This window comes from Triturus cristatus, chromosome 10 (assembly GCF_964204655.1).
Source record: "Triturus cristatus chromosome 10, aTriCri1.1, whole genome shotgun sequence".
Taxonomy (NCBI): Eukaryota; Metazoa; Chordata; class Amphibia; order Caudata; family Salamandridae; genus Triturus; species Triturus cristatus.
The window spans coordinates 615629069-615647100 of NC_140593.1; the positions used below are offsets into that span (position 1 = coordinate 615629069).

The window sequence follows — 18032 nt, forward strand, 5'->3', positions numbered from 1 at the left end:
ATAGAATCAAAGGTGGTCTGTCTAGGGATATTTCGAGTGGCACTGTGGACAGTAATGGAAAGGGTTTCTTTCTATCACTGAGTCTGCATTCTTGGTGGAAGAAGCAAATGAGACCACCGTGGGAAAGCGCAAGTGCCCCGAGGGGTTGATCAAAGGAACTCTGTCGAAGCCGACCAACGTTACCGTGATCAAAGCAACAGAATATGTGGTTTGAGGTGGATGCACCGACAGGTACAGGAGACAAACAGCAGAAGGCGCTGACCTGCTGCTCCCAGGATGCACATCTAAACCCAAGGACAGATAGAGACAATCTAGCAATAGGTGGAGTTACCATACCCTGTGACTCGAAGACTTCTTCAGAGAAAAACAAGTTTCACACTTCGAGTCGAAAACTAATTGGCAGAAGTATTTATATCATGCGTATCTACAGCTACACATGCCACAAATGTATTTCTCTTGACAATTTACACAGAACCCTGTCCCTTGCCGGGCTTAAGGTTTCACAACAGAAACAGAGAACAACCAAATATGGTCATGCAACGTTCGAGCTTGAATAAGGGCCCTATACTTCTCTCTCAAGCAAATTCCAAATAAACACCAGCTCAAACTTTGTCATACAGCAGTCTTAATCTTCTGGCTACCACTAAACTACCCCGTGAAGCCTTCAGATTTAAATCCTTATGCTTAGTTGACACCATCTATTTGAAAGTCTTCCCTCCACATTGGGGAGCGATCATCTCCATACCTTCATTCAAAATTGCACTAAAATCCCACCTGATCTCATTTGAACATCGTAACAAACCATGTTTTACCACCAGTCAGATACTCTTACACCCCATCTCCTTCATGCTCTCCTCCTTACTGATTGGGAATATACATCTTTTATATTTACTGGCTTCTCATTTCACTCACTTTTTCTTGCCTACCTCTAGAAGTAGCGAATTAAAAATAATTTCTTGATATGCATATTCATGAAGTGTATTTGTGATAGAAATCCTACTCACTAAAATAAAATTCAAACTTAATTTCTAACCATAACTACTTGCCGGCCTATGTCACTAACAAGACAAACCAGGATAATGCAATGAAAGTTTTGATTGTTTAGGATTATTGTATGAACTTCGAAACAAAACACGAAAATAATTAGTAAAATAAGCCTCCCACAACTAACCCATCAACGGCTACTATAAAGATTAAAAAAGACATTCAATATAGTCCACAAGTGTAGTGAAGTTCATTTTACTCAGGTTACCCAAAAAATCTAAGTTTTCCAACATGGTTCGATACCCTTCTGCCAAAATAATTAATGAACACATCAGAATTGTTTAACTTAGTTGTTAGGAGTGAATAGAGTTAATCTTTTTCACCCCAATTATCCAGTTTTGGTCAACAGTGGTGTAGAGGCAACTATCAGTAGTTTTAGAACTAATAGAAGTAAAGTAGAGGGTGTTATCAAGAAAGGAGTGGAAATACAAACGTGAACCTTCCACTTTTCATATAATGGGGCAGAAAAGTAAAAGATGTGACGGGTCGAGAAAAAGGCATAGAGACACACAAAATTGTTGTAATAGTTGATGTAAGTACTCCGGGCTACAACGTGTTAAGGAAAACACTCTGTAAATGGGGGGCCGTAGAGAGGGCATTCGGCTTATAAAGAGAGCATTTGTAAACTTGGAACTTCCATGCTTAGAGACTAGACTAACAGATAAGTGCCCTAGGTAAGTATAAGTATTATTAAAAACCCACAAAATACTTACGCAATCTGCAAATGGGGCAGTTGTTTGCTTGGTAGCGAAGAGTATCAGCACATGAGTTGCACAAACAGAGATGGCGGCATGGCAGAATGAGAGTGTCTCGCAGGTCCGAGAGGCACACCACACACTCACTGCTATTGTCACTGTTTTCATCATCGGAAGGCTGCAGGATAAAAGCAATGACACATTAGCTCATTGGCCACAAACAAATCATTTGGAATTACTATTAACTAATTGCTTTGGATGTTACGTATGTAGTATTAGTGATAGTCCCATTTGCTTTTCACACTGTGAATTCCTAACTACTAGGCTTCTCTTCCACGCCAATGAATAACAAGTGGTGCCTGAGTACTTGATCCTACAAACACAATACACTTTGGATTTCTGGACAGAGAACAACTTTGACAACGAACTGTGGCAATATCAGATATAGAAGTTGTGACTATCAAATCACAGGCAGAACTCATATTAACTGCAAAGTTGCACAAATGTAAGAACAGTTAATGCATAAACTAAGGTCTAAAGAGCAAGGAAACTGAAAAACATTACATTAGAGAATAAGGTGTCACTTGTAACAAAGTTTCATTCCAGCTTGTTGCAGGGCAAACGTTCATTTAACTCTTCACACGATTGCCAGGTTATTGTATTTTCTCTGAAGACTTCCGCTTGCCTGTTGCTCGTTTAATTAGTTGCTACTGTAGTGTAATTCACTTTGAGAGGAAACCTCAATATTCCATTGATAGGTGCACCACCAGACAATTTTATGTTCTAGAACAGCGTTTTGAAAAGTGTAGGCCAGGATCTACTGGTGGATCATGAGCAGATCTTTGGCAGTTTGCGAAAGTCCTGATCTATTGGTCAGTAATATTTAAAATGATTAGCCCTGTTTGTGTACCAGCGTAAAGGTACTGAACCATGTCACTAAGTCCAGTTTTAAAAATCTCCATAGCAAGCATTCTGGAGCGAGACTCCAGGTGAACCTTCCAGTATTAGTTGCTGCTTTTCTTTTTTTTTTACTGCACAAAGTCATTTTACAATATGCGATGCTACACAACCATACCTCTGGTGTATGATTCTCACACATAAATTGAGAAATATGGATGTGCCCTAACAGCTACAGCTGCAGAGTTTGGATGTGGGAGACCAGGTTGAAGTCCCGGTGTTGGCTCAAGATCCTTAATTCTGGGCAAATCAGTTAATCTACCGTGCTTTTAATACAATGAATCTGACCTTGTGTAATGTAATCTGGTGCTCATGTAAAGTGCTCCAGTGTCCTTGGGCTGTATTCATGTCAAAAATTACTGTTATCAACATCAGAATTCTTCAGATATCTTGTGAATTTATAGAAGAGATGGCACAGACCAGCAGCCAACTCTGAAAAGTATTACAAGCTCCAGACTCAAGTGAAGTAAACCATGTGATACTTTTATAGGAAGATCGATAGCTTGGTCATAGTTCAATATATGAGATTGTGGTCAAGGTTGTGAGGTTTGCAAGCAATTGTTGATATTGCAATAAAAAATATTTTAAAAATCACCCTGCTAGGTGGATTGTGAACATTTCCTCTTCTAAAAATCAGATCATGGTTCTAAAAAGTGTAAGGTGCATTGGACAAGAATCATTAGTCCCACTCACTAACAGTAGACTCTCTCAACCCTGGCTTACGACTTCATTACTCCGGAATGTTCCTCACACCCTCCTTCCTGACAAAAGGTGTTGCCTTGTACAACATCAGAACTAGGATTAGAGTCTACCTTAATTACCTCAAACACAAACAATCACAAGCGTCAGTTTAATATCAGGGCACAACCACTGTCTAAATGGACAGAAGTGACTTCTGACATTATTCTGCAGCATTACTCTGCTTCAGAAATTATGGGGATGAGCTGGATGGCAAAGTCAAGAAGCCTTTCTTGCTTGCAGAGGGTAAGCTTATTTTCATCTTCAATTAAAAGCAATTTGGAGAGTGATGGTTAATTCAGGAATTAGTCTTACTACAATAATGCAAGTCTAGCATATAGTCACTTTTGGTCTATGGTGGAGCACATTTTACCTAGACACAGGGAAGATATTGCCAAGCAATCCAAATCAACTACATAGATGACCACCCCTCCCCCCACCCCGCTCTTTGCAGCCAGTTCTCTTTTTGGGTAGGTCCTCTTTTCTGACCGATCCTACTTTACAAAGCCAACCAGCTATGACAATGCCACTGTCTTTTGACCCGGTGTGAATTAAGGCAACTTCTTAAGGCCAATCTTCAGACCTTGGTACGTGTGCAATGTGAGGTTGATGGCACTAAATTATGAGGCTGCCTCAAGCTCAACAGTGGTTCAGCTATGTTGTGAGACAATAGCAGAATAGAACTTTAGTGTGTCTTCCTCATTATAGTCCACCAAAGACTGTGCCTCCGACAGGGTGGTGTAGGAGCAATGCTCTAGCCTTTTTCATTCTTCATCTTCCCCTTCTTAATTGTGTAGTCTGCAAACACTTTTGTGGCGGGCAAAGAGTAACCACGATCTATGAACAAAGGCAAGTTGCAGTTTTCATGCAGGCTTTCCCACAAAAAAGTGGACCTCAACCACCATCCGCCCTTGAGCCATTTTTATGGCCTGAGTCAGTGCACTGCTGGATAGAAAGAATTGGCCACAACAGTATCCTACAACTCTCAGTCTGAATTTTTAAATCTGATTGAGCCTTTTGAGAGCAGAAAATGACAGTTGTACGCAATTTAAGCACAGGAAACCCTTTTAGAACCAATGGCAAAAAAAAAATCTAAGGCAAAGTTTGTGTCTTGGTGCATTGAGGGTTTCATCGTGAAGTTAATACATCATTTGGGCCAGACCAGAAGCTGTAACAAAAAATGAGAATAAAGTTATAATTAGGTTTTTCAGTTAAAACCAAATATAACTGAAAAAACACCAAAAATGTTGATATTTATTTTTCGGTAAAAACTGGAAAACACTAGACTTTGCTGCATTTTTACTTCTTTCATGGCCCCTCTGGTGTCAAAGCAGTTTAAGGGTACCTTCGATCAACAAACCCTTTTCTGTGATCTATGCTGCTGCAATGATTTACTCTGCCCATGGTAGGACACTTAATATATTCTTTAACCAGCTGCAAGGTCCCTGTCCATCCTGGACCTCCTTCCTCTCCCATTTGTGAGCATGGCTCACCTTAAATGGCTTCAGCTTACTGTTCACTGTACACTACTATTTAGAGGCCAGCAAGTTTGTAGCTGAACTATTAGCAGGATATTAGTCCAGGGTGAGAGTTACCACACCTTGATATCATCCTCTTTTACAGAGTGCGGGACAAAACCCTGGTTTTGGAAAGCTCAGATATCAAGATCGTGACAAAGATCGCTATGCATATGGATGCCAACAGAATCAGTGTCCTCCTTTAAAGCATTGTACCTAACACTCAGTTTTACTTGAAAAGCAAGCACACAGGAGTCGCTTCCTCTCATAGATGCCAACAACCATATAATGAACAAGTTCAGTAACCATGCAAAGGCATGGAAACAAGACAGACAAGGACTTGAGTGTATTAATGATCAGTTATTGCAGGAGCAGATTCAATGGAAAGGAGCAGAAAAGGGGAATTAGGCACAATAAGGAGAGGAGAATTGACAATAGAAAGGAATGAAGGAAGGGAATAAAAGCCAATTCTTAATGTGAGCTGGGGGGAGGAGGAGTCAGTATTTGTTTTACATAGCAAAAGCAAAAAAATACTCAAAACAGATTTTTAGAATTTTTAAATAAAGTAGAAAATATGGAAGAAATCACAACACATAGGAACTGAAAACAGTAAAGCCTAGTTGGAATACTCCTAGATGTCGGCATAATGCAAATCTTGTGAAACCACAATAGATATGCTATAAAACTGCATGTACAGAAACATAATCGTTAATCAAATGTACATAGGGCTCAAAAACAGTCCGATTTAAAAACTAACAAAATATTTTATATGTTTTCATTTCACACAAAAGTAGGCTGTTGCTGTGATTATATGGGAATAGCCAAGCATGTTTCTGGCTTTTCACGTGCCATCAACAGAACTGTTCTTCTACATCATCCCTATGCATAGTTTAAGCACACGATTGAACTATAACATGGAACTCTAGTCTCCAATCTCAGAGAAACAATTTTACATTCTTTGATGCATAATATTTTGACAATAATAATCAACATTGTAACTGTGAACCTAACTTACCTTGGTCTCTTGACTGTTTTTATTTTCAATACCGTAAATCTCCTGCAGAAGATAACTAACACGATCCACCTGCAAGAATGAGAAAGTTCATGAGATTCTGGCAGATACAATTTTACAATAAGACAGTCTTATGATTTGTGACTAATAGGGAATTGGTAAAGTTACAAAGAGAAATTAAGAGGGGAGGGAAAAGAGTCACTGATTTTCTATTTTGTATAGCACACACTGCAAACTGTATAACCACTCTGAGTCAGTGAAAATGGAACAGTTGTGAAAGGTAGGACATTAAGCACACAGGAAATAGAAACTCTCCAGTGGAGGAGAGGTTTTATTTTGCTACCTACTAGTCAGCCAGCTAATTCACAGCCTCGTGCTTATGTCATTAAAGCACTGGTTTAGGGGCATGTCATAGGGAGATGTAGTGGTATTTCATTTGGTTACCAGGGCTCAAACTTTGTAGTGATAAGGCAGCATTTTCTTTAGTGATATGGGGAGCTTTACCTGGTGATGTGATGGTATTTGCCACACTGATTTAACATATCTAACTGGAGTAATCAATGTGCTGCTGTAGAGTTTTTCATATGATTATTTAGGGGATATCGTAGAGACTCAAATGCCATTATGACTGGTAATATAGAGTATTCAAAGTCATTGGGTATAGCAAGAATCTGGTAAAATGGAGAATGCCATGGGATATGGGACTGTCCACGTGGTCATATGGGGAAGTCCATCAGGGTATATCATCTGACAACTAGTGTGAGTCCAGGTGGCAATTTAGAGCCTTTTTTTAATAAAACAAAAATTCAGTGATGGGGCAAATTAAAAGCATCAAGCTACTTATCATACATGTAAAAAAACAAGTTGCTTCTATTACGGATGAGTTGCGTCCAGTACGGTGAGATAGACATTATATACAAACAAGCATTGGCAAGATGCCACGACTTGTGCAAGATCTATTGGCTTTATCAATGTTTGTTAGCCATATTGGACAGCAGTGCAGATGTTCTACAGAGTGGCTGTAATTAAAAATGAAAATGTGAGATGACACAGATACCACTTACCTCATCATAGGGGATTTTTTTTCTTCCAGCTACCCTGCTTTACTGCACAGCTTAAACAAATATTGACAGTCAAATAATAGATCTATTTGGCTTTGTCAATTTGTTTTGCCATGTTATCGAGCACTGCAGCTGCTGTTCATCAAAAATGAGAAAAGTGGTGTGTAATGCACGTAGTGGTGGAATAGCAGAGAAAACATTAGAAATGATGTGTACTGGAAGAGCTCTCTGTGGGCCTTAGTGCTGGATTAGCACAGAAGGATACACATCAGAAATGAGGTGTATCAACAGAGATGTGTGTGAAGGACTTTGTGTTTCCAATGTATCTCATTCGGATGTGGGCCATTCTGCTATGTTAAAGGCACACGTCTTGGTGCAAGTAGGAATGAGGGGCTTGTGAACAACTGTTGAAGGGTCTTGGTGGTGAAATAGCTGGGAATACTGTACATCAGAAATGAGGTGCATCAGACGAGCTCTATGTTAATCTTGGTTTTAAATAGCAGAGCAACGCATATCAGAACAATGTGCATAGAAGAGCTGTGCGTGAATCTTAATGCCAGAACAGCAGCATGTAAGGCACATTTGAATTGAGGTCCTGTATTTGAGCACTTTATGGGTTTCAGTGCTAGAATGCCAGTGGATGTTGTACTCCAGAGATAAGTGCTTCGAGGGAGCTACGGTGCAGCTCAGTGTTACAACAGCAGGAGTGTTGCACGTCAGACATGCGATGCATCAGCAGTGCTGTATGAGCGTCTCAACATTAGAACAGAAGATGAGCAGAACATCAAACATGAGGTACAGCGGAAAAGCTGTGTAAGAGTCTCAGCACAGGAGCAAAAGACAAGAGGCACATCACACATGAGGTGCATCGGCAGAGCTGTGCGAGAGTCTCAGCGTTGGAACAGAAGATGAGCAGCACATCACACATGAGGTACAGCTGTGCCAGAGGCGGAGCTGCACATCACACATGAGAGGCTTCGGCAGAGCTATGTGAGAGTCTCTGCCCTTAACAGAAGATGAGTGGCACATCACACATGAGAGGCTTCGGCAGAGCTATGTGAGAGTCTCTGCCCTTAACAGAAGATGAGTGGCACATCACACATGAGGAGCATCGGTGAAGCGGTGTGAGTTTCAGCTCTGGAACAGATGATTTGCTGCACATCAAACATCGGCAGAGCTGCCAGAGTCTCAGCACTGGAACAAATGATGGCCTGAACTTCACACATGTGGTGCATCAGCAAAGCTGTGTGAGAATCTCAGCACTAGAACAGAAGATGAGCTGCACATCACACATGAGGGACGTGGTGGAGCTGTGTGAGGATCCGCGCTGTAAAAGAGGATGAGCTGCACATCGTGCATGAGGTGCATCTGCGGAGCTGTGTGAGAGTTTCAGCACTGGAACTATGGTTTCGTGCGCCCTATAGTAAAGTTTGAATTATTGGATTATGGCTTGGTGCAGACTATAGTTCCAACCACAATTTCAATTGTTCAGGCACTTGTAAACAATTATGTTCCTTGCCTGAAGGCATTAAGACTGGGTTCTGCCCCGTAATGCTGGTGATTATGGCTCCACTTCCTCTGCAGAGGATAGATGACAAGACAAAAAAATACCCATTGATTAAGACAATAGATCTCGCATAGGTGAGGCATATTAGTTTGCCAGTGCTTTTTAGGTCGAAGCCTACCAGACAGCACAGCTGTCTGGTTTGCTCACGACTTCTTGTAGGCATTCTGAAAGTTTCCCTGGGAATGTATTGCACCCATTGCTTACTATTGGCTTTGTGGTTTGTAACTCACAGTTGCATGCTTCCTATTTGCTGGCTTCATTTGCTTTAGTCTGCCCAGCTTGAGAACATTCCTGTTGTGAGCATTGCTTGTTTACTGTATCCTTCCGAGTACACTCTTTCTGTAAACAGGCCTTTAAATCCTGTTCTTATCTTATCACATTTGCTGTGCATTCGAAGACAAAACACAGAGATCAAATGTCAGGATATGCCTTTGAAGGAGCTTGGTGCTTACTTGTCTTTCTTTGACTTCAAAGTGAGAGAATTTATGTGACATTCCTGCTGAGTACCCATGTGAGAGAAGGGGGTGTCGGATTTGTTTCTAGCACTCAACAAAAATGAACCGGCAAATATCAGACTATATCAGAATTAGGAAAATAAAAAGAAATCAATTTTTTTGTTAATTCCCAAGTGTGGGGGAAACAAATATTCGAATAGAATCAAAACACATCAATACACTAGATGATGACATTTCCACACATTATCATTTGTATGCAGTCAAACTGTGATTCAGTGCAAATTTAATGGTTATTTCAATCGAAAATGCGTTGTCTGTAATGGCAGTGAGCGGCCACACCATGCATACACTATGCCACTCCACTTTACACAACTCCACTCTATGTCCTTCCACTCTACGCCACAGCGCTCTATTCTATGACACCCCATTCCACTCAACTTTACCCCGTTTTTAGCCAAATAATCAAGGGTCCGAGAGCCAAAGTATCGCTTAGATAAGGTACCCCCAATTCCTCATGTACCACCAGGTTGGGCGTGCCCTGGGGTACACCTAGCATGCGCTTTAAAAAGGAATTCTTGGCTACCTGAAAAACACCTGTAGCAATATACGCCCATAATTCACTCCTATAGGCGGCTGTGGCTACACTTCTTGCTTGGTAGATCTTCAACAGGGCAAATATAGGTATATTGCCCAATTTAGAGGCAAAGTTGAAAATAGTTCTGTTCACCCGCGCCAAGTCCCCCTTCTTCCTTTGTTTAAGCGGACCCCATTTAAGCCGGTCATCCAGGATAACCTCGAGATAATAGAAAACATAGGTTTGGGGTACCTTAACTGTACCTACCCTGAATTGAAAGCTCTTTTTCGGGCGTTTCCCCACTTCCATAACAAAAGATTTTGAGTTATTAATGGTTAGATCATGTTCCGACATAAAATCAGACAGCACCGAGCAGAGATTGGAGCCCCCTAGCAGTCCTGGAAATAAGGACCTCGTCGTCTGCGTAAAACAAGGAGGCATCGACAGCCTGCGCGGGGATAATCTACCCCGGTTCTGCTGTCTGACTGTTCGATCTAAACAGAGGGATAATTCTGTTGTCGGAAGCCTGTGTCAATGACATTTATGGCTACCTTCCTCCCTCACATACCCTGACTTCCAGAACACTTAATATTCCCCAGAGCACTATCCCAGTCAGGCCTACTTATGGGGTATAGGCCATCAACCACGACTCTTCGGCCACCTCTGTTCTGGGATTTTCTTTCAATCTTATTCCGGTGGAACCCGTCTCTTTGCAGTTAGCCTCAAGGCCTCACCGCCAGGTGTTTCTTGGCCTTCCTCTTTTCCATTTTCCCCAGTTAGCCTACCAGCCCTTAATTATGAAAGCTATGTTGAGGCATCTCCATTGGTTCCGCTCCACTAAATCCCTCCAGCTCCCAGTTTCCAGAAGTAGCACAGTCATCACAGTGCTGCCCTAACATTAATGTAATTGATTACCTTTCTGCTTTGTCACCACCACAACCAGTGTAGGAAAGAGATTACACAAACAACAGAGCAAAGAACAATTATATAAACATTTTGGTTACTTCTTTATCCCACAGCACATCCAAGCGAAAAGTACGCTATACAATTCAAACACATTTTATTTATTTCCTAAATGCGCTTGGTGTAAGCCACCCCCCTTTCCCCGCAACCCCTCGACTGTCTTTGAGGAAGGTTTCATTCACTTTCTGCAATTCGGGTCACATATTACTGCCTACCACTTTTACACAGCATGAGTTTAACGATTTTGTCATTTTCCGTCAGATATTTAAGGAGTTAATCCATTGTGTGAAAAGAAGAACACTTAATACAGAGCTAACATATGGAAGTATACCTTCAGAAACACCCTGGGTCCCCCACTGACCATATTTGGAAGGTGGCTCGCCAGTGGTAGAAACATTGTAGGTGCTAGAATTGATTTATTTTATAAATTAAAGACAATAAACAGTGGAAACGTAGTAATAATTTTTACAACAATAAATAATGTTGTAACCCACATGTAAACCATTTGAGTATGAATGAAGTAAGGTCTATTCCTTTGCTTTTATATTTCATTGTGTGTCACAGAGAAAAGGCAAACACAAGAATAATTGTCCTTCCTCATGGCTCTTTAAAAGCTGGTATTTTGCAAACGGAACCGCTTAAAAAGTAAAATATTTAATTAAACAATCAATATAAAGGCTACAACTTAATTATCATGTGGGAAAATTACAAAGGATCTTCAGTAAGGTGAGGTGAATAATAGCACTTAAGCTTTAAAATAAAACCGGTTTGTAATTGTATGTAAGAACAAATCACACTCAAACTTAAAAAGTACCTCCACCCCAACTTAATCTGCCTAATCCTACGTATGATGCGAGTTTCATTGGGAAAGGCGCACAGATCAAAATCCAAGGTATCTGGGACACACAAATAAAAATAAACTAGTTGTGCATTTTAAAAAAATATTTAAGAATAAATGGTTGGTTCTTTCCCACACCGATTGTAGGAATAAACAGGTTATATGCTCTGCATTCTAAACCATTACCCATTGCAGCCTCTTGTGGAACACCCACATCTTTTGATTATTAAAAGAAAATGCACAAACTTAAGGTTATCTTCAAAGTCGTATATGTGCCATTCTCTTTATTTAGAGTAATATTATGGGTTTGCTCATATTTTAAAACTAATAATTGGACAATTTGCAAAACGTACCATATTTTTAGTCCTGCTGTAGCACTGCATTTACAAACCTTCAGGACTGAATGATACCTATACATTTTGTTTTTGCAACACGGTAAAGTGGTACTGCAAAGGCAGTGGAAATTACATTGTTTCTCCTATTTTCTAAAGTTTTCAAATCAATAGGTGCACTAGAGTTGTGGGCAAGCTTTCTTTTGCTGGTTACTTGTGTTGCTTCCCTGAATAGGTGGTTTGTGTACATAGAGTAACAAACCCTCTACTAATCACATTTAATAACCTTTGTCATAACTGCACATTATGATCTAAAATTAATGATGCCAAGCATTAATAAGAGCTCTTTAACCCAAGGATACAAATTTGAGCATGGTCTGGTCATTTAGACAAAGTTGGATTTTATTCTGAAAAACTGGTGTAATCATAGGGTTGTGTGTAATGCTGGCCTGGCCAGATAGGTAATACAACAGGTGTATTAAAAATGAGCAGAAACTGCGTCCCGTTAATTGTCATTTGCACTGTAACCAAAGCATTTTTTCCATTAATGACATTGACAATTATAGTTTTTATTTTAATTGTATGCACAGTGCTTCCTAACCTCCACATAAACACTCTAGTCATGCTCGCCATCCTCCCTTGCTTCAGGCACCTCTTCAATTCTTTTAAGCCCATGATGGGAGGGAGAGAGGACATTTTGGGGACAGTAGGGAAGAAGATTATCAGCCCCAATCTATTTTTGTATCCATCTTGACAGGCCTTTATCTTCAGTTTCTTCTGACCCGACAAACTTCACAAGGGCACATACTTGCTCCTCCTACCTTTCTTTAATGTGGTGGTCAGTTTTGAAAGTTTGCTATCCACATAATATTTTTGATAGGACAGCTTTTTTTTACATGCATTTTTGTTATAATATGTGTAGGAAAATAGCTCTTTTTGTATGGTCAGCCCCATTTCTTTCTTGATTGGTGCTGCTGTTTTTTGACAGATGCTGCTGGCTTTTTGACTGCACACTGGTACACTGCCAACCAGAATAAGTTAAATATGCCAGTACATGAGCTCTGCTCTCTAAAGCATTTTAAAATTGGCTACAGTCCTGACTGGCATATTTAACTTACCTATAAGCCCCTAGTATATGGTACAAAAGTGTACCTAAGCCTTTAAGTTAAATGTCACTAGTGGACTGCGTCACATATTAGGCCACCACTAAAGCAACAATGCAAAGCAAGTCTTCAGGCTGGCTCCTGTCAATTCAATCTGATAAAATATACCTTTTTTCAGGCCTTAACCTTCTTTTTTAATATTTACAAGTCACCCATAAGATAGGCCCTAAATGCCCATAGGGCAGGGTGCGTGGCATTTAAAAAGTAGGAATGTGAATGTTATGTTTTACATGTACTAACACCTTATAATGCTTAACTTCAGGTTGGGAGTAGCTAGGATAATGAATCAAGGACTCATTTCAATAATAATTTTAAATCCAACTTAATGGTCAAGTTGGATTTTTTATTATTATTTTGAAAATTACACTTTTAGAAAGTCGACATTTTCCTGCCTCTGCTAATTGTTCTTAAAGGGCCAGTGTTCAATGTCACACTAGAGCTGAATAGCACACTGGTTAGGTGTGAAGTGGCTCCCAACGCTGAGACCAAAGGGAGAGGGGTTCACTTTTCCATGACAGGATGGCCATTTGGGCTTGTGTGCCTTCTGAATGAGTTTACCTTCATAATGCATTGTTACAAAAATGATCATATTTCGGTTGCCAGATCTGAATATCCACTAATAGGTAACAAAGGGTCTTGAGGCAAGTGTCTTTCTGTTGGCTGATGTAAAATATTGCATTTCTACTGACTTATAAATGAAGCTCCTTTACTTTAAATAACTGTGCCAGAAAGCCACTTTCTTTCAGGATAAGAGACTGCAAAGCACCAGGACAAGGAATGTTTGCTCTAATCATACAAATATGTTGCTTAGGACATTTGCGAGAAATAAGATCAAGAAATTTCAATACAACACAACACTGAGAAGGAGTATGAGATCAGACACTTCATAAATTGTAAGATGAAGTACGTGACATACATATTGGGCTGCGAATTTAACAGGATATATACGTTGGTAGTACCATGCGACCACTGAAACTACGCATACAAGCGCGTTTAGGAACAATGATCTGAAATACCCAATGACGTATCACATGGGGGGACAACATGGGGATGAATGTAGGGTTTGGTTTCCTGGTATTGACCATATCCCGGTGCATCCCTGTGGAGGTAATCGTGAATTGGCCCTACGTCGCAGGAAAGCTGTCTGGATATGTTGTTTAAGATGTATTGAAATGGGACACAACACTGTTGACAAAATGCATTACCACTTATAACAAGTCAGATCTAGTGATGTGTGTCTTCGTGCTTTCATATTCGGCTTACATGTAACTAGTAGGGGACGTATTGTCACCTACGGATATGGTTGATAAGGTTGAGATTTAAATTCGGCCTGTCCCCTATGTTTATTGGTGGCAATGTTGTATCAACCAATATCAATGACTTCACTGCTGGTTATATACGATGGATGTCTCACTCCTCTCAGGAAATGCCAACATGCTATATGGATGAGATTGCTGACAATTCATATTGACAATCCTGCAAGTGCCATTTTGCCATATAGAATTCCTACTATAATGTCAACAGATGCTGTTTGGTTTTCTTGTCTCCTGCTGCCCTATGGGCGCTAAAAATGTTGTAATAGTGAGATTATAGAAGGATCAAATGATGAATTTTTGACAATACATTGTTGGTACATATAGAATTTGTTAAACATTGTATTGTTTTTCCTTTTTCTCACTTTTCCGCCTTGACTAATTCATGTTGCTTATCTATTTTATTTCTGTTTTTCTTCTTTTGCTCTGTTAATATTCTGTGCTCAGTGCCCCATACTCAACCAGATTATTTACAAATCGGTTTTGATCTATGGGTGAATATAGTTTATGTATGAGCCACTAAGATATATTAAGGACAAGCACTGTAATTATAATATAATATCATGGCAGCTCCACTCAAATGAATGGTTTATAAATTGGTTCTGCATTGTGGGTAAATATAACTCACGTATGAACTGTTCCAACATGTCTCCCTCTGTGGCACAACCAGAACGCTAGTATGGTCTTTTTCTAAACTCTGTCAAGCGTACATATAGGGTGCTCAGATTAGAATCTAATCTGGGCGATCTTGGAAATATTTACCTGCCAAACCACTGTTTTGGATCGTGTCATGAACTTGGTTGAAGTGACTATGAACTTGAAGGCCGAATCCCAGACTTCGCATTTTAGATACATACACGGGGTTTGCCATGTGTCTTTGGCTCTGCGCCCCGTTTTGTTCTTAATATATTCTCTCTTTTTTAGACTAGAACCATACCGATTATATTTATACACTACATGTTAATTTTGGCTTATGACACAGCATGTCATTCCGTTATTTGCTTTTTTGGGTTTGGATTCATTAATTTGTATCTTTACACCACGTATCGATTATGTACATCCGAGGTCCAGTTTACATGGCCATTACTTCTCCTACTTTCCTTACCCGGTTAAAACGGCAGACTTACGATTCTGAGTTATTTACCGGTTTATCCCATTGTTGTGACCGTATCATGCGATCACGTTACTTCTTCCACACGTAAAAGAGGGCCGTAAACATGGCTCGTCTTATTTGCGCGTACTGCGGGGATTGATTGACGCCGGTCTGCACTCCACTTGAAGTAACTTTGGTGTTTTTTTTAATTCGGGTGTCCGAAGGGTTATTGCTCGTTTTTCGAGCAATTCATCTGGGCCATGGGAGGGTTAGTCTGCCACCACCGTAACCACTAAGGGATTGGGAGGTTTAGTACATATTTATGAGGGCTCCGTGTGCGCTGACAAGAGTTAAGCTTTGGGCTTCCGTTACAGTTCCCTTACTGTCTGGCAAGCATTATGAGTGCTGCACACATGGTTGGTGTGGTTATGGTTGGCCTACTTTTGGGCAAGTTATATTTACACTTTTGGGGCTTGAGTTTTTGGTAGGTTAAACTTTGGCTTTGGGGCATATATTGCGGGCATTTTCATCAGGGCTCCCAGCTATGGAGGATGTTTGGGGGAAACGGCCACTACAACGCGGCCGTTTCCACGCAAACCTTAACCACGCATGCATTACAACGCATGCGTGGTTACCACAAAAGTTTTTACCACGCATACCTTTACTACAAGATAGGTAGTAAAGGCATGTGTGGTAAAGGCTAAAATTAGATAAAAGGAGGCTTGGGGGGTCTCCCCCCAAAAATAAAAATAAAAGAGTGGGGAAAAAAAAGGGGGTTGGGGGGGGTCTCCCCCCAAATAAACAAACTCACCTGATGTCACGTCGAGAAGTGCAGGCAATCTGCATCGTTTGAGAGGAAACGGAAAGAAACTTCCGCTTCCTCTTTACGACGTCACCACGGAAGATGGAGAGGAGACGACGTCAACAGCTAAGGGGAATTTTAGTTTTTAAAAAAAATATATATAAAGGGATTGAGGATTAAGGGCAGGGGTAAATATAAGAAGGATTGGGGGCGGGGGGGTCACGTAAGTGTACAGGGGAGGGGTATAACCTTTACCAAGAGTATGTCCTTCCAATGCCTAAATTCACAACGAAAATTGTTGTAAAGGTATGCGTGGTAAAGGAATATTCGTTGAAAAAGCATTCCGTTGTAACGCATGCGTGGTAAAGGTATGCGTTGCAACGGAATACGTTGTAACGACATACAAACGATGTTTGGGCACATGTTTGAGATCACATGCCACTATTACGTTGAGGAGCAATTATGTTTATCTGGCATGTTGTATTTGGGTGAGTCTTTGCAATGGAAATGCCATTTGCTGATCGTTTTAGGCATGTTTTAGAGCCGATTGGCAGGAAATTTAATACAGCCATTGCTAGATTGGGGGCGACACAGAGTGGCGGTTGGCCAATGCTGCACTTCACCATGGGGGGGGGGGGGGGGGGGGGGGACACAAGGGCATTGAGTAATCATATGTTATCTTTTTCTCTTCAGGAGCATTAATCTGGGTGGATAATCTCCACCAACATATGCTAGTTCTTATTTGAATGCACACGCCGATTACCGGTCCATGGCTATCATACCATATGCCTCTGGGAATTTCATTCATCTTCGCATTGGATCGCTTTCAAATAGCCTTCTCAAGCTTGGCTCGGAGGATCAGTGGAATATTTGGAAAAGGTAGGCATCATCACTGGATAGTGCGTGACACTGTCTATATATTTAATAATTATAATAATAATAAAAAACTTATAAAGCGCACGGCTACCTCCTACAGAGGTGTCCCGGCGCTGATAGTGCTATTTATCTAACTATGTGGCAGATGTTTAAGGAATTAGGGAAGAGTAAAGAGCCATGTTTTTAATGCTCTCCTGAAAATTTGTTCAGAATCAATCTTCCTTAGGTAATCCGGCAGAGAGTTCCACAGATTAGCCGTTTTAACCACAAAGGATCGGCCTCCAGTCCTGACCTTTGCAAACCATGGAATGACTAGAAAATTCCTGTCATTAGATCGGAGTACTCTCTTGTTGCTGTATTGTACCAGTCTTCGCCTCAGATATTAGTGACCAATGTTGTTCATTGCTCTATGAGCCAAAGTAAGGGCTTTGTGCTCTACTCTTATTTTCACTGTTAACCCCGGTAAGACTGATCAAGTGGGGGGTTATATGGTGACGCATTGACACGTTACGCACACGCCTAGCTGCTGCGTTCTGGACAGTCTGCAGTCTTTCTAGTAGGTACTCCAGAAGTCCCATATACAGACTCTTCGCGTAATCAAGTTGAGAGGTGACCAATGCGTGCCCTGCAGTCTTCCTGCAATCCATGGGAAGATAGTGAAGAAAGCTCCGAAGAGCCTTCATCTTCAAAAAACACTGCCCGAGACATGGGCAATTTGCACTTTGCTCGACAATTGTGTGTCACTTAAAACCCAAGTTTCTGGCAGAAATAACTGGAAGAGGTGGAGGATTTAGCTCCACCGGCCACCAAAACTCTGACTGTGGGGTAGTAGGTTGATTAAAAAACAGAGGACCTCCGTTTTATCTGTATTTAATTTTAAGCAGTTCTCGGTCATCCATAATGAAATATTCAGAAGACACTGCTTCAAATTAACAAAGGTCGTCTCACTATGATCTTTAATGGAGAACACTAATTGTGTGTCATCCGCATATGAGACGACCTTCACCCCAAATTTCTCAATTACTGCTACCA

The 18032-nt window shown here is 40.7% G+C and overlaps 1 protein-coding gene across 4 annotated transcripts in view; it reads right to left on the reverse strand.

Moving 5' to 3' along the window:
* Nucleotides 1-18032, reverse strand: part of MGRN1 (mahogunin ring finger 1) — a 308688-nt gene that overhangs the window by 159742 nt on the left and 130914 nt on the right. For all 4 annotated transcript variants that reach the window (XM_085632139.1, XM_085632140.1, XM_085632141.1 and 1 more), the window contains exons 10-11: nucleotides 5967-6035; nucleotides 1758-1917 (exon numbers count right to left, since the gene is read on the reverse strand). In XM_085632139.1, the coding sequence (XP_085488265.1) occupies nucleotides 1758-1917; nucleotides 5967-6035 (229 nt within the window). The remainder of the gene's footprint in view (nucleotides 1-1757; nucleotides 1918-5966; nucleotides 6036-18032) is intronic.